At 45.2% G+C, this 27,886-nt stretch overlaps 1 protein-coding gene across 1 annotated transcript in view; it reads right to left on the minus strand.

Annotated features, from left to right (window-relative positions):
- Nucleotides 1-1,035: 1,035 nt before the first annotated feature.
- The window catches only part of SAXO2 (stabilizer of axonemal microtubules 2), a 53,014-nt gene continuing 26,163 nt past the window's right edge, over nucleotides 1,036-27,886 (minus strand). Inside the window, exons 2-4 of the mRNA XM_075342772.1 lie at nucleotides 6,218-6,397; nucleotides 4,505-4,707; nucleotides 1,036-2,834 (exon numbers count right to left, since the gene is read on the minus strand). Coding sequence (XP_075198887.1) covers nucleotides 1,840-2,834; nucleotides 4,505-4,707; nucleotides 6,218-6,397 — 1,378 coding nt within the window. The 3' untranslated portion in view covers nucleotides 1,036-1,839. The remainder of the gene's footprint in view (nucleotides 2,835-4,504; nucleotides 4,708-6,217; nucleotides 6,398-27,886) is intronic.

The following is a 27,886-nucleotide window of genomic DNA, read 5'->3' on the forward strand; positions in this document are numbered from 1 at the left end:
TGAGTATGAGAGAGGGGGGGACACTTCATTCACTCGGGGGATTAGCGGTCACCGGTGAATTCTTCACCGGTGACCGCTAATCAGGACGCTACACAGACAGAGCCGCGGAGTCGCTGTAAAGTCCCCTTTGCACACTGAAACTTGCTAGCGATGCATGCTGCACAGTGGGAAACAAAGGACCTAGGAATGGTCCTGAACGATTTGTAGCGATCACAACTTCACAGCAGGGGCCAGGTCGCTGATAGGTTTCACACACTGCAATGTCGCTGGGGAGGTCGCTGTAACGTCACAAAACCGGTGACGTTACAGCGATGTCGTTTGCGATGTTGCAGTGTGTAAACCCAGCTTTAGACCTATCACCAGCAGAAAAAAAATTATCCTTTGTGTTCAGTCAGCTGATAAGATTTATTTTTTCTCCTGTCACAACTATTCTTCAGCAGCTCACGGTATGTGTTCTTATGATTCGGCTCCTCTGTCATTGGAAACCCAGGTCTCGGGAACTTTGTTTCTTCAGACTGCATCCTATCTTGATACATGAGTATGACAGACTGCCGTGTGAATTACGTGACAGGCCATTTTACTACATTCTTGGAGAACATCTTTAAGAAAGGCAATTCTTGCTATAAATTAATTCATTTTCCTTCTGTTTCACACCCTTTATAAAATATAGCACTGTGTTGTGTTCTGTTATTATGTGTAGGCCACATTTATATTTTTCTCTATGACCAGTGTTAAAGAGCAGGCAACGACAGTAGTGTTACGTTTGGCTGAGATTAGAAGTTTTACATTGGGTCCGTTGTCTTTGGTTCCAGATCCTTCATTTCCTAGAACATGACTCTGACACAGACTAACAGCTCACAGACCAAATCTAATAAAAGTATGTCAGTGTCTGGATCTCCTTCTCTGTTCAGCCACACTTAATCCTAATTTAGCTTCTTCCGAACGGAAACTGTTAGTGAAATGAATTTTTAAACTGGAAAAAAAAAGAAGTGCCGAAGGTAAAATTTTAGCGAAATAATCATCTGGAATTACAACTGTTGGACAAATTGATTTATTTGTTCTACACTCTTTTCAGGATACACAATTGAGATACATAATGCTTTGCTTTAATCAAATCAAGTGTTCATGTTATGATTCGTCACATAAATCCAAAAAAAGTTCCCAAATTTCATAAACAAATTGAAGTATAATTCAAGAAAAAACCTTTAAAAGGGAGAGTTTCATTTTGTATCATGTTGCCTATAAAAATATCAGTCATATCCTATGTATTCAGAATTAATATAGAAAATTAGATGAAATAGGTCTTTTTAATAGTTTAGTTTTTGCCGTTAAATGATAGAGTACTATTCCCAACGCTGCAAGTTATCACCTATCCACAGGCAAGAAGATAACTTATTTTTCAATAGGGGTGTGACAGCTAGGATCCCCTCAGGTCTTGAGAATGGGGCTCCTAAATGCCTTGTAGGAATGAAGCAGTTGCTGTGAATGCAGATCACGGCTCCATTCACTGTCTATGGGACCGCCAGAGATAACTGATATCTAGCAGCACCACATACAAATAATGTATTTTGTATGGGTGATAGATAATAAATTGCAATGTGCGGAATAATCCTTTAAAGCTAAATAAAACAATCAAAGAGAGCAAATTCATAGGAGGCTTTGTAAGAATATTTCCCTGAAACACATTAGTAGTCAGAATCCGTTATCTTTGAGACATACATTGTATCATTCTATATGTTTTTAGTACATGTGATTATATAATACTTTTCATTTATGGCTATAAAAATAGCACATTACAATGTATGAAGATTTTCTTAAAGATTTTATGGCACGCCTGAATTATGAAATGACAGCAATTGCTTTTGCAAGGATTTTTTCATTTGGACTGGAAAAAGAATTTCTTTCTGGTGTAAGAATCTTCCTGAACATTTTGTGGCCTCGGCTATCAACACTCTCGAAGACATAACCTGGTGGCAATGGGTAATTTGCAGGGCATATTTCATTCTTCTTGGCTGTATAATCTGAGCGATATAAGGTTCCACTTTCAAATGGAGCCGAGCTTTGAAGTGCTGCATTGGAAGGCTTACAGCTTTCAGTTGGATGGATTTCATGGGGAAGATAGTGAGACTTGAAGGTTGTTAACCCATCAAATTTTCCAGAAGGCTTTGGAAACTGATGGTTTTTCTTGATCATTTCTTGACGTTTAGCTTCCCAGGCTCTAAAATCTTCCTTCATTGTAGAATTTCCTTGGAAAGGAACATTGCTTCTCCTTCCATGAGATACAGGTCGCATTGGGGCAATATAATTCAGTGCGTGTGGCACATAATCTAGATGAGTTGTGGTGTCTAGCTCCATGTGAGTAGTAGGTGGATTATAGTCCAGAGATTTTTGAACATGGTGTGGAAGAACTTCCCACGGCTGATAGCTATCACGGAATTCGGTGCTGCCATCAAATCGGGCATTGCTGCCAACCTTATTATTCTCAGGCTTACAGCTTTTTGTTATTTCACCAAGGGCACCTTTAAAATTGATACGATGAGTGGTGAGATCTTCAAATGGTTGACTGCTGGGCTTATACTCCTGCTTTTGTCTTGCAGCCCTTGGTTCTATTTCATAAGGAACATATGAAGTGCGATGACTTGTAGTACTATCAAAAGGCATGTCACTGTGTTTTGCTATACCAGAGGGCTTGAAACTTTCTCTTGGCATTATTTCCTTAGGGAAAAAGTCATCCTGGAATGTAGTTGCATTTCCAAATTTCACATTTGGTACTTGGTAGGAGTGTTCTGGCTTAGCGAGTTCTCTTTTTTGGATGTCCCATGGTCTATAGTCATCTTTAAGAGAAAAAAAAAGTGAAAACTTTCCTATATGCTACTTTTAAACCTTTCACAGAGAACATAGGTGGAGCTAGAGTTTGTCTCCTTCCTGGACAAAGAATATAGACATCTAAAATAATATGCAATTTTTTTGATGTTCAATAACTATTTTTATAATTAAGATTCATCCTTCACAAATCTAACTAAGCAAATCTCTAAGGCTTGCAACAAAATGTGTGCACTAAGGGGATAATATGGCTGGTGATTAGAGCTGAGCAGATGTTATGAATGTTGAATTCGCCAGGCTTGACAAATTTTCTACAAAAATTTAATTTGGTCACCGTGAATCACAATAGTGAAAAGCTACTAACTGCCTGAAGAGAAAGCAATAGAGGAGAAGAGGGAGGAGGGTAGAGGAGAAAGGAGGGTAGCAGAGAGAGGAGAAGAGAAGAAAGAGGAGAAGAGAATAGCAGAGAGGAGAAGAGAGAGAAAAGAAAGGAGAAGATGAGAGAGTAGAGAAGAAGAAAAAGGATAGAAGAAAGATAGAAGAGAAAGGATCAGGGGAGACTAGAAGAGAAAAGAGAAGAGAAAAAGAGAAGAGACAGGAGAAGAAAACAAGAAAGAGGAGAACTGAAAAAAGAAGAGAAGAGAAAGTTGAGGAGAGTAGAAGAATGAGGAATTAAATCGCAAAAAGTTAGAATTTCAAAGTATGGCGCCTCTGAGGCTTCAGTCACCACAGAGTATTGCAGCTCATTCAAGTTGCAGTATTCGCCTTGAGGTAAGGAGGGGGTTAATCAACCGTGTCCCAATTTCACACTTTACATATAGCTTAGGAGCCTTCTCTCTGGGGAGCTGTACTAGGGTAGATATGGGGTTGGCCATCACAAAGCATGGGAATGGGGGTGGGGGGTGGGTTCCAGTTGGGGCAGAAGAGGTGCAAACACACATAAACACTAGTCAGTCTACCCGGGACATCAGTTCTGGGACACGACATCACCTCTTTCCTCTCTTCATGGGGCCTGGGGCTGGGGGTGTAGCGCTCAGCCCAGGTGCCTCATAGCTACAAGGACAACTCTGACAATGGACTTTTTTTTTCTTTTCAACACTGTTGACTTCTTCTAACTTATCCGGGTCGGCGGAGCCCATTACAGCAAGTGACCGGTATTACCTGGGGGAGCGGCATGAACTGTGAATAAAGACACCTAGAACTACAGCAGCAGAATCGGACTCTTTATTACCGGCACTGCCGCCCCACGCCTCAGCGCCCAGATGCCATCACTACTCTCCTCATCATCCTCCCTAAGCCCAGCGCCACCTGTGGGAGGTGATACCATCTCTGGCTGCTACTACCATCTGCCATTCTGTCAAGACATTCATCCTACTACTACCCCCATCATATTCCCTCCTTATTGGTGTACACCTCGGGGCACAAAGCCTGGCAGGCCACCGCGACATCCCAGATCATCACACCAGCCCAGTGACGAGTAATTCAGGTACAAGATACTGTGTGCCTGATAACCCATGCCCCCTGGGTGCTACACAAGGATCTGCGAATTTCAGGAAATTTGAGTTGAATGGTGCAGATTAATGGAAAAGGATCTGCTCTTAGAAACTGGATAAGTACAAAGGCTAAAATATATAATGTAAAGAGACTTAAAGGTTGTTCATCTATCCAGAATGATATTTACCTTTATAAGTGGGATTTGTGTTAAATGTTCCCAAGTTTGCTTGCTTTTTTTCCACTGGTCGTGCGGGAATCATTGGCTCGACCTTGTAAGGGTTAAAGTCTTGTTTGTAGGTTGTCCCTAGGTCAATCTGACCAGGCTTTGGTTGATACTCATGCTGAGGACGTACTGGGCGATTAGTTACTTCGTATGGAATGTAATCAGACCTAAACATAAAAAACAAAACTGTGTGACAGCATTCAGAGGAAAATGCAATCAAGTTCCTGTCAATACAAAATATTCCAAATCTACACATATAATTTCATTGTGGATAAGTAGAGTGCTCCATGGACCTAGATGGTGTTGTATAATTACGAAAGAAACTAGACTGTCTGTTATCCGGCCATCAGTTTTCTACTTCTAATGGAAGATATAGCTATCTGCACTATTGTAGGTTCAAGAACCAGGCCTAATTTGGCCTTAATGTCCACACATTTGGGGTTTTTTTCACTGTATTCCAGTCTTTCAGCAACAAGGCTGTAAGGTTTTGTTTTTTTTGCAAGATGATTGTATTTGTCAGTGTCACCATTTTGAGGAAAGGAATATATGTGTTTTATCTGCTCTGCGTAGTACGCAGCGTATTATCCAGTTTTCCAGTGTTATATTGACAGGCAGCCTAATAAATTTTGCCTCCATTGTTAGGCTTCCATATGAAACCATTAGCTCCATGGGATCATGTTGCAGGGAGACAATGGAGTGACAGAGTGAGGGATCTCCCTCTGTCAGAGTTCTTACATGCTGCAGTATATCGGGAGGTAATAAAGCGACTGCAGAGTGTTAACTGCGTCTGAGCTAGCAGTGGATAGTAAACGCTATTATACTTATGGAGCCCAATGACCAGTATGCGCTACCTTATAACGTTCTAATGGAAACTGGCACGTTGTGTTAGGAAGTGAAAAGGCAGTGAAGTGGCAGGAGGCAGAGATTTCCCCATTTTAAGAAACTGTTATGCCATTAATTTAAAGAGTAGGAGAACCACACTTATGCATAAAGGACTCACAGGCATGAACAAAACACTGGGAGCCAGAAACAGTTGGTTTTAAATTGGTTTTCAGTACTGCTTTACTGTAGTAGGGACAGAATATTTGTATCATAAATGAGCAGATATAGTAACATAGTGTAGTAATTCTAGGATACTCACATAGTTGGGCAACTGAATTTACTAAACTGTTACATTCAGATAAATCTACAAGTTTGTGTTGGAAATTATAGGTCTGATCCATCAAAGTGTTTATGCCAGAAAACTGCCAGAAAATGCTTTGAAAGTTTAAAAAAATTGCGCAATGCACCTTTTAACCAATATTTTGCAACTCTTGTCATTTTCACATCAGTTTTAGGCAATGTTGCAACAGTGTGAGGAGGAGTCGGGGAATGGCTACACCCAAATATCCAATTCTTCAATAGTGGCGGCATACATTACACTGGAAATGTTACTTTAGTCTCTGCCTAAAGTAATATTTCTGGTGAGGCACGCACCACTTACAAGATGTGTTAAATTCATTAAGTGGCGTGCACTTCTTAATGAATTTGACGCATCTTATTCCTACGCCCCTCATTAAGTCTGGCATACAAAATGCTAAATTCTAATGAATATGAGCCTATGTTCTAATAGTGAAACCTCCAATAAGGGCAGGGTGTAAAGTAAGTAACACTGGTAATATAATTAAACACGTTTACTTAAAGGTTGTTATTCCTTCCATCTTTCCGCGGTTTCCCTGGTATTCCTGCTTCGGTTTCATGCTGTTTGGGGGTTGGATGTTATCATACTGAGGGTATTTTTCCACATATTCCGTCAAAACGCAAGGCTGCCCAGATTTATCAAAAATTTTAGTTGGCATGTGGGGACATCGGTGACGCCTGTAAAAAAACAAAACAAAAAAACAACATACAATTATTATTACAAAGGCTCATTATCTATAAACACTTTACTCGGGATTACAGATTGCACTTTACAGATAGCACATATCGAAGCGACTGTCCAGATGAAATAATCCATACAATACATTTACTGTCTCTAGTTCCTGGTGATTATCTTGCTAGAATATTAAAGGGAACCTGTCACCAGATTTTTCCCTATTAAACTAAAAGAATCCCCTTCTGCAGCTCCTGGGCTGCATTCTATGAAGGTGCACCTTGGCCCTGACTCCCCTTTTAGACCCCAAAATTAACTTTATAAAACTTGGCTCTTAGGTATGCTAATTAACTGTGTTGGCCAGATGGACGGGCTCATTTTCTGCTCCTTTCCCCCCTCCTGCCGCTGATCGCCGTCCTCCTTTCTTAATTTTCGGGATGACGCCCTCCGTCATCCTCCTCGTCGCATTTTCAAATCTCATGCCTGTGCAGTTAGGTCGTCTCGCGCAGGCGCAGTTCGCTCTGCCATATCTCGGGCAGAGTAGAAAACATAGCTGCCCTTGCTCGCGCCGGTGAGCTAAATGCGCAGGCGCAAGATTATATGGGCGGGTATGAGCATGGCGCTGGTGAGGTCAGCGCTGTGCATGGGGGGGAAAGGAGCAGAAAATGAGCCCGACAATCTGGTCAACACAGGTAATTAGCATACCTAACGGCCAAGTTTTATAAAGTTATTTTTAGGGTCTGGAAGGGGAGTCAGGGCCAAGGTGCACCTTCATAGAATGCAGCCCAGGAGCTGCAGAAGGGGATTCTTTTAGTTTAAAGAGAAAAATCTTGTGACAAGTTCCCTTTAACACTTACATGTATCAATTCAACCATTCAATTTCTAGAATAAAACATGTCATACTCTGAAAGTCAGACCCGCGAGCCGGGAGAGAGCAGCTTCACTAATGATACTGGGCCGCTATCATTACCTTGTGATCAGTGGCGTAACTAGAGTTTGATGGGCCCCGGTGCAAAGTTTGGACCTGGGCCCCCCTCTACGTACACCAACACTTAGGGTACAGGATAATGACACTGACACTTGGCTCTTTCCCTCAGCACCCAGCTTCCCCATGCTCTGCTATACATCTTTCCCTCAGCACCCAGCTTTCTCATATCAGAGCATGGGAAAGCTGGGTGCTGAGAGATGTATAGCAGAGCATGGGAAAGCTGGGTGCTGAGGGAAAGAGCCCTTTTCCCTCAGCACAAAACGTTCCCATCCCCTACTTGTATCTTTGTCCCCCCTTGTATATAGTTTTCCCAAATACTATAATGGCCCCCGCATAGCCTTCCATATAGTATAAAGGGTCCCACATAATCCTTCATATATTAGAATGCAGCTCCATAGTCCTCCATGTATTATAATGCATTTCCCATAGTTCTCCATGTATTATACTGCGCCCCATAGTCCTCCATATATTATAATTTCACCCCAGGCCTCCATGTATGATGCAGCCAGCCCCCCATGTATAGAGCAGCTAGGCCCCCATGCTGCATGTATAATGCAAGCCCCCCCACATAATGCAAGCCCCCCCACGCTCCATGTATAATGCAAGCCCCCACACGCTCCATGTATAATGCAAGCCCCCCCATGCTCCATGTATAATGCAGCCAGCCCCCCATGCTCCATGTATAATGCTGGCAGCCCCCCCCCCCATGCTCCATGTATACTGCTGGCAGCTCCCCCATGCTCCATGTATACTGCTGGCAGCCCCCCATGCTCCATGTATACTGCTGGCAGCCCCCCCATGCTCCATGTATACTGCTGGCAGCCCCCCATGCTCCATGTATACTGCTGTCAGCCCCCCATGCTCCATGTATACTGCTGGCAGCCCCCCCATGCTCCATGTATACTGCTGGCAGCCCCTCATGCTCCATGTATACTGCTGCAGCCCCCCATGCTCCATGTATACTGCTGCAGCCCCCCATGCTCCATGTATACTGCTGGCAGCCCCCCTATCCTCAATGTATACTGCTGGCAGCCCCCCTATGCTCCATGTATACTGCTGTCAGCCCAGCCCCCCATGCTCCATGTATACTGCTGTCAGCCCCCCCATGCTCCCATGCTCCATGTATACTGCTGGCAGCCCCCCATGCTCCATGTATACTGCTGGCAGCCCCCCCATGCTTCATGTATACTGCTGGCAGACCCCCATGCATCCCCCCTGGCCCCCGGGTACGCACTGATTTTTTTAAAAAAAATAAACAAACAAAAAACAAACAAGTTTTAAACCTCTCTCCTCGTTCCCCCACTGCTGTCCTCACGTGTCCTCGTTCCCCCGCTGCTTCGTCATCTCTCCTCTGTTCTCCTGCAGCTGCGATCGGCGTCCTCCTGCCCTGCGCTCTGTGCTCTGAGTCTGAGCACAGCGGACGCACAAGAGTGACGTCACCGCGCAGGCACGGAGGGAGAATGAAGGAGCGTGGAGCTGCACAGGCCGCTCCACGCTTCTTTATTGTTGCTGTGCGTGATGACAGGTGAGGGGGCCCAGTGCCGCCGCTGACAACGGACAGGGGGGCCTCATGTCAGCGGCGGCGGCAACGGGTCATATAGCGGCCGCGTGGTCTATGCCAGATCAGCGCGGCTCCTCTCACTAAAAGGAGCTGCTTGCTGATCTGCACTGCAGAGCGAGCCCCTAAGCTGCCGGGCCCGGTCGCAGTTGCGACCTCTGCGACCACGGTAGTTACGCCCCTGCTTGTGATGACACTGTGGTGTCACGATAGGTACGGGGAAGTACCAAGCGCACAGTGAAAGGGAAAGGAAACCCTGTGTATAGGGAGAGGGAGGATGGTGACCCCTGACTGAACCTACTGCTGGTCCCTAGATAGGTTCCGCAACTATGCGCCGAGCCGGATACCTGACCCCAGGTATCCCTAGTGCTGGACCCTAAAGAAGGAACAGATGGGATGAGCTATTCATCAACCCCACTAAACAACTATATTAGACACATGGCGGACACACTGGGGGAAAAGCATGAGCTACTTATCATTAGACGACTCAGGTAGAAGTTGAGCAGCTTCAGACCCATACATGAATGATCTACAGTCCATCATAAAATTAAAACCTGCATAATTACTTCCTGGATCTGCCAATGGCTGCACTGTATTCTCGGTGGTCACTTGATAATGCTATGTTAGTTGACCACTGCAGTTGATCAGTGACCTATGACTGGCTGCAGCCTTTGCTATTCTGTCAGAGTAGTGGAAGTACGTTACGCAATTGACTAATTACAAGTTAGCAATATTTACTTAAGATTAATTTTGGTGCATTAAGCATTAATACTTAAAGGGGTATTCCCATCTCATACATTTCTGGTATATTTACAGGACAGGTTAAAAATATGGACAAAATACCCATACAAATGAATGTGAATTTCAACCTCCTCTCCACTAATAGCAGCGTTTACCTGAAAGACGTGGGTCTTCTCTATGGGACCATCATCTGGTATATATTTATGGCCAATCCCGTAAATATAACTGTACTAGTGTGAATACCTCTTTAAGACATATGAAGTAGCACGCGACCAGCGCTCTACACTGCAGTATGGAAATGAACCTGGCTACTTGAGATTACAGGTCTGTTACAGAAGACAAAGCTTATGGCGACCTCTACTGGACAATGTTAGTCTGGCAGATATTAATCTTACAACTGCACAGAAAAATATACATTAGTTATCGTCCTAAAGGATTACTCCCATCTTTGCCTTTCTTGGCTGAGACAAGTATGGAGGCTAATTAAAAGGGATATCTGTGGTTGAGACTATTCCTACATTAAGACCAGGACTGCACAATATTGGCTGTAATACATGTGACTCAAGCCTATTAGCTGACGATTCGGAGTGGTGGCCGCACGGTCTCAGAACGCCGATAGCCTGCAGATTTACCCCATTTCTGCAGGTTAATAGTGTTCAGAAGCCATGTGGCCACCACAATTTCAGTCACAGCTCAGTATATAGTGAGTGTAATTGCGGCCTGGCACTATTTCCTACCACAGCCGAGGTCTCAACACAGTGGCCACACAGACGTAGAACGCTGATAGCCTGCAGAGATACGCCATATCTGCAGATTAACAGTGTTCAGAAGCCGTGTGGCCACCACGGTTTCAGTCAAGGCTCAGTATTGACTGCAACTGAGCCCCGGGACTGGCTACAAGATAATTTCCTACCGCAGTTGGGGTCTCAATGCGGTGTCCATATGGCCTCAGAATGCTGATAGCCTGCAGATTTACCGCATGTCTGCAGGTTAATAGCGCTCTGAAGCCATGTGGCCACCGTGGTTTCAGTCACTGCTCAGTATATTGAGCCTACAAACATATTGAGTAGATGCCACAAAACACCATTTTAACCATATTAAACAATTGAATCTTTATTGAAGAAGACACTAAAACCTAAAAAGGAACCACACAAAAAAGGGCAAACAGTGGGAAAAACATTATTACAAATCACCCCGTATGGAAAACCATTATTAACTATGGACAAAGTCCATGTGCAATAAATTGGCATTAGATGAAAAGCCAAGATAATACAATTCAAATGAAAAAAAAATGGTGAGAAAAAATAAAAAGTACAAGTGAACATAAAGTCAAATGAATTTTGACCAAAACCACCCACGAGAAAGAATTCTTGTCTAAAATAAAAAATATAAACTGTAAAAATTCAAAAATTAAAAAAGGCAGGAAAAATGATATTCACAGTGAATGAATCCAAGTGGTAAATTAGAAAAAGGTATTCAAAAGGTAATCCATAAGTATAGTAGATGCTTGAAAAAAAAAGTAGATACGAGGGGCTGCTGATACGTCTTTGGCTTTACCCAGAAAAAAATGAGATAGGATGATGAAACTTTACATTTACTCCACATACTCTCCACTGATGTCACCACAGTTCTAAGTTCCTACATCAGTATTCTAAGTTCTGTAAGCCTAGCAAAAAGAAGGATTTCGGTTGTGCTTCAAACCAGGCATCCGTAGCAGCCATGACATCAGAAATTATGTGAAATTTGATACTCTTGAGGTGTTTCTTAAGGTTTGGAAACAGATGATAGCTGGAGGGAGCTAGATCTGGTGAATAAGGTGGGTGGTCAACCAGCTGGAAGCCCAGCTCTGCCAGTTTTGCTGTGGTCACTTGTGCAGTGTGAGTGGAGGCGTTGTCTTGCAGGAACAAGATTCCTTTGGACAGCTTGCTGCGCCTTTTGGCCTTTAATTGGTCCAAAAGTTCAATGTAATACCTTGCATTGATGGTGGAACCCTTTTGAAGGTAGTCCACTAGCAGAACCCCATCCTTATCCCAGAACACAGACACAATCACCTTAGTGGCTGATTTTTGCACCTTGATCTTCTTTGGATGAGGAGAACTACTGTGCCTCCACTCTTTTGACTGCTCCTTGTTTTCAGTGTCATACAAATAAATCCAGGATCATCCATAGTGACCAGTCGATCCAGGAAGTTCTCATCAGTCCAGAAACGCTGACAAATAGACCAGGAAGTTTTCACTTGCATGCTTCTCTGATCTGTTGTCAAACATTTGGGGACCCACTTTGCAGATAGCTTCCTCATGTCCACATGTTCATGGAAAATGACACAAACATGTTCACGGTAAATCCCCATGATGTCTGCTATTGCTTTAGCTGAAATTCGTCAATTCTCCAGTATGAGGTTATGCAGAGCATTGACGATCTCCGGAACAACAACCACTCTCGGTCGTCCAGGACGTTCCTCATCATTGGTGCTGAAGTGGCCCGTTTGAAATTTGTCAACCCAGTTCTTAACTGTGGAATATGAAGGGCATTGATCCCTCAATGTCTGCGACATATCACCATGAATATCCTTTGCGGACTTTCCTTGCAGAAACAAGAATTTTATCACTCCTCTGCTCTCAGTTGCTGTGAATATCGCTGTCACGGGGTTCTTCTCCCATATCACACAATCAACAGAGCAAAACAATCACTGATCTCGGGGAGACCAGCCAGAGAAAACATTGCCGGCAGCCAGCAAGGGCACTCAACACAGTGAAATTCCAGGTACATTGCCCCCTGGGAAATATGCAAATCAAAAAAGTCCGTGGAGCCTCTGTTAGGAGTCTCAACACAGAAACCAGCCAGATATCCCTCCGGGAAGGACCGAGCCAAGGAGTGGCTCTTTTTAGGAGACCACTATAACCATCATATTAAGTGGCCCTTTTAATCAATATCCAACTTTTTGATAAGTTTAAAGATATGACAAGGGTAATACCAAGGAAAGGTATCCTTCCACAGACAGCTGTTTCGGGGTATTGCCCCTCATCAGTGTGGAGTAGCATTCTGCCCAGGTGGGAGCAATGCCTAGTAGACCAACAAGACAAAACAATCACTGATCTCGGGGAGACCAGCCAGAGAAAACACTGCCGGCAGCCAGCAAGGGCGCTCAACGCAATGAAATTCCAGGTACATTGCCCCCTGGGAAATATGCAAATCAAAAAAGTTTGTGGAGCCTCTGTTAGGAGTCTCAACACAGAAACCAGCCAGATGTCCCTCCAGGAAGGACCCAGCCAAGAAGTGGCTCTTTTTAGGAGACCACCATAACCACCATATTAAGTGGCCCTTTTAGTCAATATCCAACTTTTTGACAAGTTTAAAGATATGACAAGGGTATCCATCCACAGCTGTCTGTGGATGAATACCTGGCCTTGTTATTACCCTTGTCATATCTTTAAACTTGTCAAAAAGTTGGATATTGACTAAAAGGGCCACTTAATATGGTGGTTATGGTGGTCTCCTAAAAAGAGCCACTCCTTGGCTGGGTCCTTCCCGGAGGGATATCTGGCTGGTTTCTGTGTTGAGACTCCTAACAGAGGCTTCACAGACTTTTTTGATTTGCATATTTCCCAGGGGGCAATGTACCTGGAATTTCACTGTGTTGAGCGCCCTTGCTGGCTGCCGGCAGTGTTTTCTCTGGCTGGTCTCCCCGAGATCAGTGATTATTTTGTTGGTCTACTAGGCATTGTTCCCACCTGGCCAGAATCCTACTCCACACTGATGAGGGGAAATACCCCGAAACAGCTGTCTGTGGATGGATACCTGGCCTTGGTATTACCCTTGTCATATCTTTAAACTTGTCAAAAAGTTGGATATTGACTAAAAGGGACACTCCTTTTTCAGTGAAATTGGGGTTTCTCACAGTCTCTCTGGGGTGTCAGCTTCTCCCTCAGAGGATCAACCTTACTCCTCCTCTCTGGTCTTTCTCAGCCAGAATGAATAATCTCCCAGGTAAACAGAGAGTTTGGGCAGATACCAGGCCCCCCTCCCTCAGACCTAGGGACAGAAGCACTGCAGGGGCTTATAACCCTGCAAACAGGACAAATAATACATAGAATGGACAGAGCACCACACCTAAAATACAAACCTACACAAAATGATACACAACCCACTATCACAATCACATTAGACTCCGCCATTTTGTTTTCTCACGTGCATAGAACACTGTTGCCATAAGCAACAAACACAACATTTTGACACATAAGGCTTTCATGTGATGTAACATTCGTTACCATAGAAACTAAAAACTATCACAAAGCCAAAGACCTATCAGCTGCTCCTCCTATGTATACAAGGATGGATTGAGTCCGTACCCCAAAATCATCAGAAAATTACTGAGCCAGAGAAAATCCATGCTATAACATCTTATTGGGACATCACCTCCAAGCACAAGTATTCATCATGCAGACGTGTGTCAATTCAAATAACTATCACTGTTGCCAGCCGCAGACCCAGCCGCGTGTTTTGCTTCATCAAACAGGGAGGTTATATTGAGCGGCAGCTGTAATTGCACCCCCGGCGCTGACTAAAAGACCATTTCCTACAGCCTCCGAGGACTCAACGTGGCGGCCGCAAGAAGCTTCATAGGAATAGATGGATGTCATGCAACATTACTCTTTGGATTACGTCGGCACTTTCAGGATTTATTTTGAAGTAGTAAATTGGTGAACGACAAAGTGTGGGGGAGTCTTTATTCAAATAAACTTTTTTTTTTCTATCACAAGGCTCCCAATGGCGGAGGAAAACAGCATGATCCCTGCCACGGCCCTTTAAATCGCTATACAACCACACCTATTAGCTTCTCATGTCTGCTGATCAGATTAGATTACCGAGGGCTCGCCTCATTTCTTGAGCTGTGTATAACCCACCTACATCACTGCTTTCTGTATACATTGTATAGTGACAGAGAGCTGCTAATCAGTGCTGGGGGAGTGGTTGGACTACACTTCACATGCCAAATTGTAATAAATTAGTCTCCTGCTAATAAAATGAATGCTACACAGCTCCATCAACAATACAATACAATGGCCGCAGTGGGTATTGCAGATCCACCTGTATTCATTTGAATAGAAGTGAATGTCCAGTACCAACCTGTGCCCACTAAACAGTTGATGGAGCTGTGTAATTCTGCTCCACAACTGATCACTGCCGGCTACCACCAAAACCTAGAACTGTTGATCGATGAGGTGCCGCCCCCACTGATCTGATATTGATGTCCTATCCTAAGGCGGGCTTTACATGCTGCGACATCGCTAGCAATTGCTAGCGATGTCGAGCGTGATAGCACCCGCACCCGTCGTAAATGCAATATGTGGTGATTGCTGCCGTAGCGAACATTATCACTACAGCAGATTCAGCATCCACATACCTGGTCGGCGACGTCGCTGTGACCGCCGAACAATCCCTCCTTCAAGGGGGAGGTGCGTTCAGCGTCACAGCAATGTCACCGCGACGACACTAAGCGGCCAGCCAATAGAAGCGGCCACCTCATCCCTTCCGCATTGCCGGTGGACGCAGGTAAGGAGATGTTTGTCGTTCTTGCGGTTTCCCACACAGCGATGTGTGGTGCTGCAGGAGCGACAAACAACATCGTATCTGCAGCAGGAGCGACATTATGGAAATGAACGACGTGACATAGATCAGCGATTTTTTACGCTTTTGCGCTCGTTCATCGTCGCATCTAGGATTTACACATTGCGATGTCGCTACTAACGATGTGACCCAGACGATATATCGGTAGCGATGTCGCAACGTGTAAAGCCCGCCTAAGGGTAGACCATCAATAAAAAGGCCTACACAACCATCTTAATGGGAACCACTCACTAAGGTTTTACCACCTAATTTGATAGCAGCATAACAAAGTGGCAGAGACCCTGATTCCAGCAATGTGTCACTTATTGGGCTGCTTTCTGAAGCTTTGATAAAATCACTGTTTTACCAGCAGGAAATTATCATTAGAGTAAACCTTCTGCCATGAAGTAATCCATTTCAATGATCACTGTATAACCCCGCCCCACCACTGATTGGCAGCTTTCTGTGTACAATATATGTGGGTGGAAAGCTGCCAATCAGCATTCAGAGAAGTAATAGATTTGCACAGATAAAACAGAGTTTGTTTGAAAACCACAGCAAGCATCCAAGTGTTGAGGTGGGCCTTTCCATTAACCTCTTGACATAGGGGATTGTGGGAAGTATGTCCAATGAAGTCAATTTTCCATACATAAGTCAGTTTTCTGACACACACACAAGGCAAGATGGCCTCCGATGAGATCATAGACCCGCCCACCAGTATCACCATGGATCCGCCCCAATTACATCATAAACCCGCCTACCAGTGTCACCATGGACCGCCCTGATGACATCATAGACCCGCCCACCAGTATCACCATGGATCCGCCCCAATTACATCATAGACCCGCCCACCAGTATCAGCATGGATCCACCCCAATGACATCATAGACCCACCCACCAGTGTCACCATGGATCCGCCCCAATTACATTATAGACCCGCCCACCAGTGTCACCATGGACCGTCCTGATGACATCATAGACCCACCCACCAGCATCCCAAATCCGCCCATTTGTCAACCCATGGACCAACCCACTGACTAATGAACACATCCGAGTATGCCTACTGTGGAGCCGACCATGCCCCTTTTCCTAGTTTATATAAGTCCATGTTTTTGCTGGAATAAATCTCTGTCTTGGGCCAACCTCTGATCGAGTAAAGATTCACATCCTACTGTGTGTGTCTGATGTTATCCTTTCAAGCATTCACTTGTTAAAAACTAATTACGTCAGGAGCAGGAAACTGGTGAACATTACAGAGCATTCACCCTAACACAAGTAAGTAACACATCACTGAAATCAGGGTATCTTGCTCTACAAGATGCTATTCTCAAATGGGGTAGCAAAAACCTGGGGGCACATTCTATTTAAGCAAACCACAGGAAGACAGAAAACCATAAAATCCTCCTCTTAAAGTCCGAAACATTCCCTTTAATGATTGTGCTATACTATGAAGCATAATATAACCATTTACTTGTGTTCCTACTAGGAATCTGTCAGTACAGTAGGATCAACTCTCGTGAGCCGTCTATATGAACATGTAGGTCATAGGGAGCTGAATAAAAGGATACCTTGATATCTGCGCTCCAATGTCGTATTCCACAGCTATCCACATTTTTCTTATATGTAAATGAGCTGCTCCAGGCTATGTGCGGACACTGATCTGTATGAGAATCTGCCTCCAGAGATTATTTCTAATAAAAGGGAGTGTTACCAATGTCATGTGTGATGGCCGCCCTCTGCTCTCCTGATCTCACTGCAGAGCTGTGTGATTATAACTGACACATCAGCAGGCTCCTCTCAGCTTCAGCCTCCATCTCACAGGCAGACAGTGATACAATATTGCTACAATACAGCAGAGCTGTGAGAGCTGCAGCTGCTAATGTGTTTGTAGGAAGACAAAGTTCTATTGTTCTGTTGCTCTTTTATTTTTATTAAAATATCTCTAGAGGCGGATTCCCAGGGAGATCAGTGTACAGCCCATGGATCTTCACAAATCATTTACAGATTAAGAAAAAATGTGGATTACTCTGGAGTAAGACATCGGATCAGATAACAAGGTATCATTTTATTCACCTTTCTATGACCTGTATAACCATATAGACGGCTTGGGAAGGATGACAAATTCCCTTTAAAGCTTAGTAACAGTTCTAAAAGGAACCTGTCTGGATGATTTTAGGACTAAAACTAGTAGAATAGAAGTGCAAGTCCTACTACAAAAACTAAACATGCCACCTGTGTTCTAGTAATCCAGTGTGCCAGTGCTGAGAAATGAAACTTTGACACAAATTAGCCTGGAAATGCAATGAGAGGATGTCAGAGTACCCAGAGTGCACGGATGCCCCAGCGCGCTCCAGAATAATTTGCATGTAGCTTCAAAGCTTCATTTCTCATAACTGATATATTTGACTACTGTGAAAAAGATTATATTTTTACTTTTGGGCTAGGACTAGTCCAGCCACATCACTACTCACAGGAGTAAAATTGTCCTGACAGATGAACCTTAAGATTCTGGCTGAATTTTGTAAGCTAAAGGCTGCTTTACACGCAACGACATCGCTAACGAGATGTCGTTGGGGTCACAGAATTCGTGACGCACATCTGGCCTCGTTAGCGAAGTCGTTGCGTGTGACACATACGAGCGACCGCTAACGATGCAAAATACTTACTAAATCGTTGATTGTTGCACGTCGTTCATTTCCCAAATATCGTTGCTGATTTTGGACGCAGGTTGTTCGTCGTTCCTGAGGCAGCACACATCGCTACATGTGACACCCCAGGAACGACGAACAACACCGTACCTGCGTCCTCCGGCAACGAGGTGGGCTTGTCTTTCATGTGGCTGCTCTCCGCCCCTCTGCTTCTATTGGCCGCCTACCGTGTGATGTCGCTGTGACGCCGCACGAACCGCCCCCTAAGAAAAGAGGTTGTTCGCCGGCCATAGTGACGTCGTTAGGAAGTTAAGTATGTGTGACGGGTACTAGCAATTTTGTCCGCCACGGGCAGCGATTTGCCCGTGACGCACAAATGACAGGGGCGGGTGCAAACGCTAGCGATGTCGCAGCGTGTAAAGCGTGTAAAGCTTAAGTACATCTCAATATACTTGGAGACACAGCTAATGTAACAATAGACGTTGCTGTGTCTTCCTGTAAGTGAAGTGCTGGTACATAGTGCGAAAGACACTTTAGAAGGATGTGATGACAACCCATGTCCGATTTGTTTACCCTGGTGACTATGTACATCACGTCTTATACACACCCGGGTAACACTCCTAGCAACTGCCCAACATACATGGACGGTTCCAGCACTACCGAGGTCAGGTGCCTAGATACTAATCCTTACTGTGTGGACATGACACCTATTCCACTCCATTATTAACATACCTCAGCATTTACTCTATACTTCATTACATTGCACAATCTGCTGCTGCTATCATCTACACAGTTTTGGGAAATAGCCAAATTAATGAAGAAATCCAGCAGAAGAGACAACTTATCATTTCAAAACCTAAAAATCAGAGGATTCCTTGTCCTTCTTCTCTGGAGGTCCAGAACAAAGCTGGGAGAAATAGTATCAGTGTTCGGAAGACCTGTACATGTCACTCCATTATATGCATTTTATTTATCAGCTAAAAGCAACACATCAATTTTGGAACAAATCAAGCCAGACGTGTCACTCAAAGCAAGGATCTCCAAGCTAGGACTTGCCTACTTTGGACACATCATATGAAGAGAGCAATCACTGGGGAAGGACATCATAATCAGAAGAATAGAAGGAACAAGGTGAAGAAGAAGACCAACAACCCGATGGGTTGATACAATCAAGATAACAGCAGAGAAGACCCTGGTGGACCTATCTAGACTTGCAGAAGATCTTCCTACAGAGCATTCATCCATCAAGTTACCATGGCGGGAGATTGAGCTGAAGGGACAGAAAGGAAAGGAAAGAAAGGAAAGAAAAGAAAGGAAAGAAAGAAGGTGCCGTATTTTGTCCGCTCATAGAATAATACTGACTGTACTGTCCCACTATCAGTCATAGGAGCGAAGTCACCAGAAATGGTGCCTGATTGTTTATCGAGGCTCTGCCTGCTTATAAGATCATAAGAATGAAATATGACAACCAGGCAGCAGAGACAGACCCTCCAAACTGGAATGTCTCATCAAGGAGCACAATATGGAGATCTAAGTCCGGGATAGTTTAGACTTATGGTTTTACTAAAATTTACTTTATTACTTACACTTAGAGAAACCAAACAATGGATGATATAAATGATAAAAGTGTAATCTTAACGTCTTCACGATTTTGCACTTTCCATTTTTTTTTTTCTCGCCATTCTTCTTCCAAGAGACATAACTATTTTATTTTTCAGTCAATCTGGTCATGTGAGGGCTTGTTTTTTGCGAAACAAGCTCTACTTTTAATGAAACCATGAGTTTTACCATATCATGTACTGGAAAATGGCAAAAAAAATTCAAATGCGGAAAAATTGTAAAAAAAGTGCAATTGTACTATTGTTTTTGAGATATTTTATTCACTCTGTTCACTATATGGTAAAACTGATGAATCGCTGTGATGCCTGAGGTCGTGTGAGTTTGAAGACACCAAACATGAATAGGTTTATTTTTATCTAAGGGGTTAAAAAAATCAGAAGTTTGTCCGAAAAAAGTGGCGTACGTTTTGCGCCATTTTCCGCAACCCATATAGTGTTCTCATTTTTCAGGATCTATGGCTCACTGATAGCTTATATTTTGCGTCTCGGGCTGTCATTTTTAACCGTACCATTTTTGTGCATATGCTACTTTTTGATTTTCTGTTATTGCATTTTGCGCAAAATATGCAGCGACCAAAATACATAATTTTGACATTTGGAATTTATCTTACGCTACGCCATTTACCGATCACATTAATTGATTTTATATGTTGATAGATCGGGCATTTCTGAACGCAACGATACCAAATGTGTGTATCTGTTTTATTTTTTTAACCCTTTAATTTTCAATGAGGCGAAAAGAGTGTGATTTGAACTTTCACGGTTTTTAAATTTTTAAAACTTTTCCGTAAACTTTTTTTTTATTTTACTAATTCCCCTAAGGGGCTATAAGGATTAGCAATCTGATCGCTCATTCATTTCTCCCGATCAGAGAAGCTTCCCTCAGGAGAAATGATCATCTCTTTTAACAGTCAGTACTCGGCTGTTTCTTACAGGACCTCACATGACCCTGTGCTACAATGATAACCTCCGGATCTACGTGATCACGTCACGTGACTTCCGGTGGCGGCCTGTGAGTACAGATCTACCGCTATCGCCATTAACATGGAGCTGTCACATCTTGACAGCGCCATTTAAGGGGTTAACAGGTACGGGTGGATAGTGATTCCACTCGTACCTGCAAGGCACACATGTCAGCTATACAAATCAGCTGACATGTGCACGGATCCCCGCCTGCAGCCCGCAGCAGTAGGTGGGGATTAACACTATGACCACAGGGATGTAACATTACTGCCCACGGTCATTAAGGGGTTAAATGGAATCTGTCACCAGGATTTTGCTCCTATCTCTGAGAGCAGCATGATGCAGTGGCAGAGACCCTGACTACAGATGAGTGAACCAGTGGATGTTTGGTTCAACGGGTTGAGACGGAATTTAGGCCCCCTTCACATGTCAGTAATTCTGGTACATATGTTGCCATTTTTAAATGTACCAGAATCATGGACATATGCAGACCCATTATAATCAATGGGTCTGCGCACACATCAGTGATTTTTCGTCCGTTTTTCTCTGGCATCACTAATGTTGCACGGACAACACAGTGGTACCAGAAAAATTACGGACATTTAAAATAAAAAGCTTTTTAAACTCACCGTATCCAGCGATGCTGTCTTCAGCCGCTGCTGTCTCCTGCTTCCAGGCTGGCTAATTATGCTCATGCATATGCAATACACAGCCGACCCAGAAATAACAGCAGTGGGGAGACAGCGGTGGCCGGACACAGCATCGTAGGAGACTTCAGCACCACGGACAGCAGTATCGGGGACAGGTGAGTATAAGAGCTTGATCTCCCGTGTATTATCACGCATAGCACACGGATATCACACATGTGCCCAAATCACAGCACACGGAGGGATATACGCACCTTTATCAAGTCAGTGAAAAACGTGTGTGTGTGAAGGGGGCCTTAGATAAAGTTCGATTTGGAACCCGTACTTGACCTAAACCCCAATGGACGTCACTGATTGGGCAGTTCAGGTCTCTGCCGACATGCAGCCAGCCATAAACAGATCACTTCTGGGGGAGGGTGGGAAGCATTTTTCTATTTTTTTTTTGTTTTGTTTGGTGCACACTACATACGGTCAAGCTATTGTTAGCTCTGGTGTGAGCCTCTCAAACACTGCTTGCATGAGTGGTTTGCATATACAAAGCCCCCGAACTCTGTTGTTTTTGGAAAGTCTGTGTTCAGTATGAACATTGAACCTCAGATTTATTCATCTCTAATCTAAGGGATGAAGATGGGATGGTAGTTTGTCTTGTGACACCACCTGTGGTGTGCGGCCAGGGATTAACCGCCACTGCGGGTGCTGTCCTCTGGGGCGGATGGTGTTGAAGCTGGAGAGGGCCCCAGGGAGGGTGATAGGGTGGTAGTCTATGGAGTTGTAACGGGGGCAGGGGGCGCCTCAGGGGGTGTAGTCGGGTCCCCTCGCCTTGTGGGCCGCAGGCTGAACCCCGGCCCGGCCGTTACTTGCAAAACAGGTGTGTGGTTGGGGCAGAGTGTGGATGCATGGGGCCCATTCATGACAGCGTTCTTTCTGTGCTCTCCAGCTCCTTCTTCACTTTCAGGAAAGAGACATTTGCAGGCAGCAGATAAACCAAACACCGATTTATTAAACAAAGCTTCCATCTTTTTGTTTGCAGCAGGTTTACTTTAGTACGTTACAAGTTACAGGTCCTTTTCTACAAAAACGGTTTCCTTTTCTCTACGGGCACTTTCCTTTGCCTGCAGGGGTCAATTGTTATCCCCCTAGCAGTGGTACTCCTATCCCGATTTTAGTCCAGCCCTTTCCCAGGGATTTGTATTGAACTAGGGGACGGCTCCAGTACTCACTACCGGCTCCGGATTAGCTCCAACTTCTTCGCTCCACTGCCACAGCACCCACTCCTGCACTCTGCCCCGGCACTTCTCCTCAGCTCCCTTCACTCCTGCAGACTCTTCCTCTCTCCCCTCCTAGCCTGCCCTGCCCCTACCTTCCCTGTCACTGTTACCAGGGGAACCACTCACTACACTGGCACCTAGGGGGGGAGAACCGTACATAACACAACATTATACAATGTGCCACCATACTCCTGTGGCGTCTTCAGGGGGGGAAAAACGTCTTCTCCACACTAGGGGTCCGTCCACCCCTTACAGAGTTGTACACTGGGGAGCGGGGCTGAGGACGCAGACAGTAACTGGACGACACAGGTCGGTAGTTTCCTTTACCTTTTACTAGACAGATTTTATGGTCCCAGGCTACAGTGGTCCGGTCAGCCGGGAAGCAGTGAGGAATCTCTTCTTTGCCAGGTATGTTGGCGGCCTTCCTTAGTGCGTTCTGACTGTGGGTTGCTGTGGCCTGGAGCAGCACAGCATCCCTCTTCTTAGATGTGATTTGCCTTGTCCCTTGTGGCGGGCAGCGCAAGACGGATGTAGGACCCGCCGGTATTTCTGCGGCCCCGGGCTCTATTATACTACTGCGCCTTGGGAGTCTCTGTTGGGCCAGACGGTGTGGAACCTGCTGCCCTCTGAGTTTACTGCTGGTCCGTTAGGACCCGACAGTCAAGGACCCTGGTGTCCTGATTCAGCGCTTGGTCCTGGAAAGCGTGAGACAGCTCTCTAACAGCGACCGTTCTTTTTTCCTGCTACTCGAGTTCTGAGGTTCCTCTTCCTGTTCCTCTATCTAACCCTTCCCCAGCCCAGAATGCACAGGGAAGCTCGCCCCAAACAGGACTTGAGCTCTCCTTTCTGGCCTGGATTAGGAAGTGTTGGGTGTTATTGTACCTGGCATAGAGATATCCCCGCTGCTTCCAGACATAGCATTGCCCTCCGGTGAGGAGAACCACGCCACTGTAGCTCCCATGACCACTGGGATGCCACACATGTAAAGCCGCTATTTTTATTTCATAAATCAATAGTACACATGAAAATAAAGAACTTTGTAATATATCTTATCAGACAAAATTGCTTCTTTCTCTGCCAGAATTGATCAGTCATTATCAAAATTTTCAATTCTGAGGTCAAATCTGTATTCAGTAAAGACTTTCCCATTACTGTGATAGGAGATGATATGGTGCCTGCCAAGTGGACTGAAATATCACATTGACATGTTCCTTTTAAGCCGTTGGCCATGCTGACTTATACATCCCCTTAGAGAAAACGTTTCCCCATATGCACAGTTCTTTCTGAAAAAAAATAAAACCTGAGCTTTATGTTTATTTGGCTGCAGTGGTGACAACACATCCACATGACTGAGCGCAGCATTCTGACATTGGCAGAGCCTCTGAGCAGAGTGATTGACTGCAGCAATATTGAGGTGACGTCACTGCTGTTGCCGAACAATGGAGGCAGCAATGGGGACTCTTAAGGTACCGTCACACATAACGAGATCGCTAACGAGATCGCAGCTGAGTCACGGTGTCCGTGACGCAGTAGCGATCCCATTAGCGATCTTGTTATGTGTGACACCTACCAGCGATCAGGCCCCTGCTGTGAGATCTCTAGTCGTTGCAGAATGGTCCAGGCCATTTTCTTCAAAGGCGATGTCCTGCTGGGCAGGACACATCGCTGTGTTTGACACTGTGTGACAGGGTCACAGTGACTGCTGAGATCGTTATACAGGTCGCTACTGCGACCTGTATTGTTCCTGCATCGCTGGTAAGATCTGACTGTGTGACATCTCACCTGTGACCTCCCAGCGACTTATCTGCGATCCCTATCAGGTCGCAGTGTTTTCGGGATCGCTGGTAAGTCGTTGTGTGTGACTGGGCCTTTAGGGGTGCTTCACACACAGCCAGATCGCTGCTGAGATCGCTGCTGAGTCACGGTTTTTGTGACGCAGCAGTGACGTCATTAGCGATCTCGCTGTGTGTGACACTGAGCAGCGATCTGGCCCCTGCTGTGAGATCGCTGCTCGTTACACACAGCCCTGGTTCATTTTTTTTATTGTTGCTCTCCCGCTGTGATGCACAGATCGCTGTGTGTGACAGCGAGAGACAAAATGAAGCGAGCAGAGAGCAGGAGCTGGCGTCTGGCAGCTGCGGTAAGCTGTAACCAGGGTAAACATCGGGTAACCAAGGTGGTTACCCGATATTTACCTTCGTTACCAGTCTCCGCCGCTCTCACGCTGCCTGTGCTACCGGCTCCTGCTCTCTGCACATGTAGCTGCAGTACACATCGGGTAATTAACCCGATGTGTACTGTAGCTAGGAGAGCAGGGAGCCAGCGCTAAGCAGTGTGCGCGGCTCCCTGCTCTCTGCACATGTAACTGCAGGACACATCGGGTTAATTAACCCGATGTGTACTGTAGCTAGGAGAGCAGGGAGCCAGCGCTAAGCAGTGTGCGCGGCTCCCTGCTCTCTGCACATGTAACTGCAGGACACATCGGGTTAATTAACCCGATGTGTACTGTAGCTAGGAGAGCAGGGAGCCAGCGCTAAGCAGTGTGCGCGGCTCCCTGCTCTCTGCACATGTAGCGACGTTATGATCGCTGCTGCGTTGCTGTGTTTGACAGCTAAGCAGCGATCATAACAGCGACATACAAGGTCGCTGTTACGTCACAGAAAATGGTGACGTAACAGCGACGTTGTTGTCGCTGTCGCTATGTGTGAACCCAGTTAGCTGCACCCAGGGAGAGTAAGTAAAGCCATTTTTGCTGCACCCAGGGAGAGTAAGTAAAGCCATTTTTTTTAAAGAACTGTGGATATAGGCAAAAGTTTTATCAAAGGAGTTAATCTCTTTAAAGTGTTACTCATGACAACGGTAGCTTTATGGCAGTCTGTCATCAGTTTGTTAGACACTACCCCGCCCAGCATTTACAGTGCAGTGAGAGGAAAAAGATAAAACATGAGTATAAACAGACCATTGTGGCAGCATATAGTAATGAGGACCTGACAGACTTCAGTACCACACTCCTAAATCACCATATTCCATAGCAACCGCTGGGCACATGCACAGTGTGTCCTTTCCCGATACATGCACAGTGTCCTTTCCTGGTACGTGCACAGTTTGTCCTTTTCTGGTATGTGCACAGTGTGCCCTTTCCCGATACATGCACAGTGTGTCCTTTCCCGATACATGCACAGTGTGTCCTTTCCTGGTACGTGCACAGTGTGTCCTTTTCTGGTATGTGCACAGTGTGCCCTTTACCGATACATGCACAGTGTGTCCTTTCCTGGTACATGCACAGTGTGTCCTTTCCCGATACATGCACAGTGTGTCCTTTCCCGATACATGCACAGTGTGCCCTTTTCTTGTACATGCACAGTATGTACTTTCCCGCTCCATGCACAGTTTGTCTTTTCCCAATACATGCATAGTGTGTTCTTTTCTCGATACATGCAGAGTGTGTCCTTTTCTCGATACATGCACAATGTGTCCTTTCCCGATACATGCACAGTGCGTCCTTTTCCGATACATGCACAGTGTGTCCTTTCCCGATACGTGCGCAGTGTGTCCTTTCCTGGTACGTGCACAGTGTGTCCTTTCCCTATACATGCACAGTGTGTCCTTTCCTGGTACATGTGCAGTGTGTCCTTTCCTGATAAACGCACAGTGTGTCCTTTCCCGATACATGCACAGTGTGTCCTTTCCTGGTACGTGCACAGTGTGTGCTTTCCTGGTACACGAACAGTGTGTCCTTTCCTTGTACATGCACAGTGTGTCCTTTCCCGATCCATGCACAGTGTGTCCTTTCCCAATACATGCACAGTGTGTCCTTTCCTGGTACATGCGCAGTTGTGTCCTTTCCTGGTAAACGCACAGTGTGTCCTTTCCTGATACATGCACAGTGTGTCCTTTCCCGATCCATGCACAGTGTGTCCTTTCCCGATACATGCACAGTGTGTCCTTTTCTCAAAACATGCACAGTGTGTCCTTTCCTCAATACATGCACAGTGTTTCCTTTCCTGGTACATTCACAGTGTGTCCTTTTCCCGATACATGCACAGTGTGGCCTTTCCCGATCCATGCACAGTGTGTCCTTTCCCGATACATGCACAGTGTGTCCTTTTCCCGATACATGCACAGTGTGTCCTTTCCTGGTACATGCACAGTGTGTCCTTTCCTGGTACATGCACAGTGTGCCCTTTCCCGATACATGCACAGTGTGTCCTTTCCCGATACATGCACAGTGTGTCCTTTCCCGATACATGCACAGTGAGTCCTTTTCCTGATACATGCACAGTGTGTCCTTTCCCGATATATGCACAGTGTGTCCTTTCCTTTTACATGCATAGTGTGTCCTTTTCTCGATACATGCACAGTGTGTCCTTTTCCCGATACATGCACAGTGAGTCCTTTTCTTGATACATGCACAGTGTGCCCTTTCCCGATATATGCACAGTATGTAATTTCCTGGTACATGCACAGTGTGTCCTTTTAGGATACATGCACAATGTGTCATTTTCCCAATACATGCACAGTGTGTCCTTTCCCTATACATGCATAGTATGCCCTTTCCCGATACATGCACAGTGTGTCCTTTGTCGATACATGCACAGTGTGTCCTTTGCCGATACATGCACAGTTTGTCCTTTCCCGATACATGCACAGTGTGTCCTTTCCTTTTACATGCACAGTGTGTCCTTTCCCAATACATGCACAGTGTGTCCTTTCCTTTTACATGCATAGTGTGTCCTTTCCCAATACATGCACAGTGTGTCCTTTTCCCGATACATGCACAGTGTGTCCTTTCCTTTTACATGCATAGTGTGTCCTTTCCCAATACATGCACAGTGTGTCCTTTCCTGGTACATGTGCAGTGTGTCCTTTCCTGATAAACGCACAGTGTGTCCTTTCCTGATATATGCACAGTGTGTCCTTTCCTGGAACGTGCACAGTGTGTGCTTTACTGGTACACGAACAGTGTGTCCTTTCCTTGTACATGCACAGTGTGTCCTTTCCCGATCCATGCACAGTGTGTCCTTTCCCAATACATGCACAGTGTGTCCTTTCCCAATACATGCACAGTGTGTCCTTTCCCAATACATGCACAGTGTGTCCTTTCCTGGTACATGCGCAGTTGTGTCCTTTCCTGGTAAACGCACAGTGTGTCCTTTCCTGATATATGCACAGTGTGTCCTTTCCCGATCCATGCACAGTGTGTCCTTTCCCAATACATGCACAGTGTGTCCTTTTCTCAATACATGCACAGTGTGTCCTTTCCTCAATACATGCACAGTGTTTCCTTTCCTGGTACATTCACAGTGTGTCCTTTTCCCGATACATGCACAGTGTGTCCTTTTCCCGATACATGCACAGTGTGGCCTTTCCCGATCCATGCACAGTGTGTCCTTTCCCGATACATGCACAGTGTGTCCTTTTCCCGATACATGCACAGTGTGTCCTTTCCTGGTAC

The sequence above is a fragment of the Anomaloglossus baeobatrachus genome, chromosome 4 (genome assembly GCF_048569485.1).
Source record: "Anomaloglossus baeobatrachus isolate aAnoBae1 chromosome 4, aAnoBae1.hap1, whole genome shotgun sequence".
NCBI classification, from domain to species: domain Eukaryota; kingdom Metazoa; phylum Chordata; class Amphibia; order Anura; family Aromobatidae; genus Anomaloglossus; species Anomaloglossus baeobatrachus.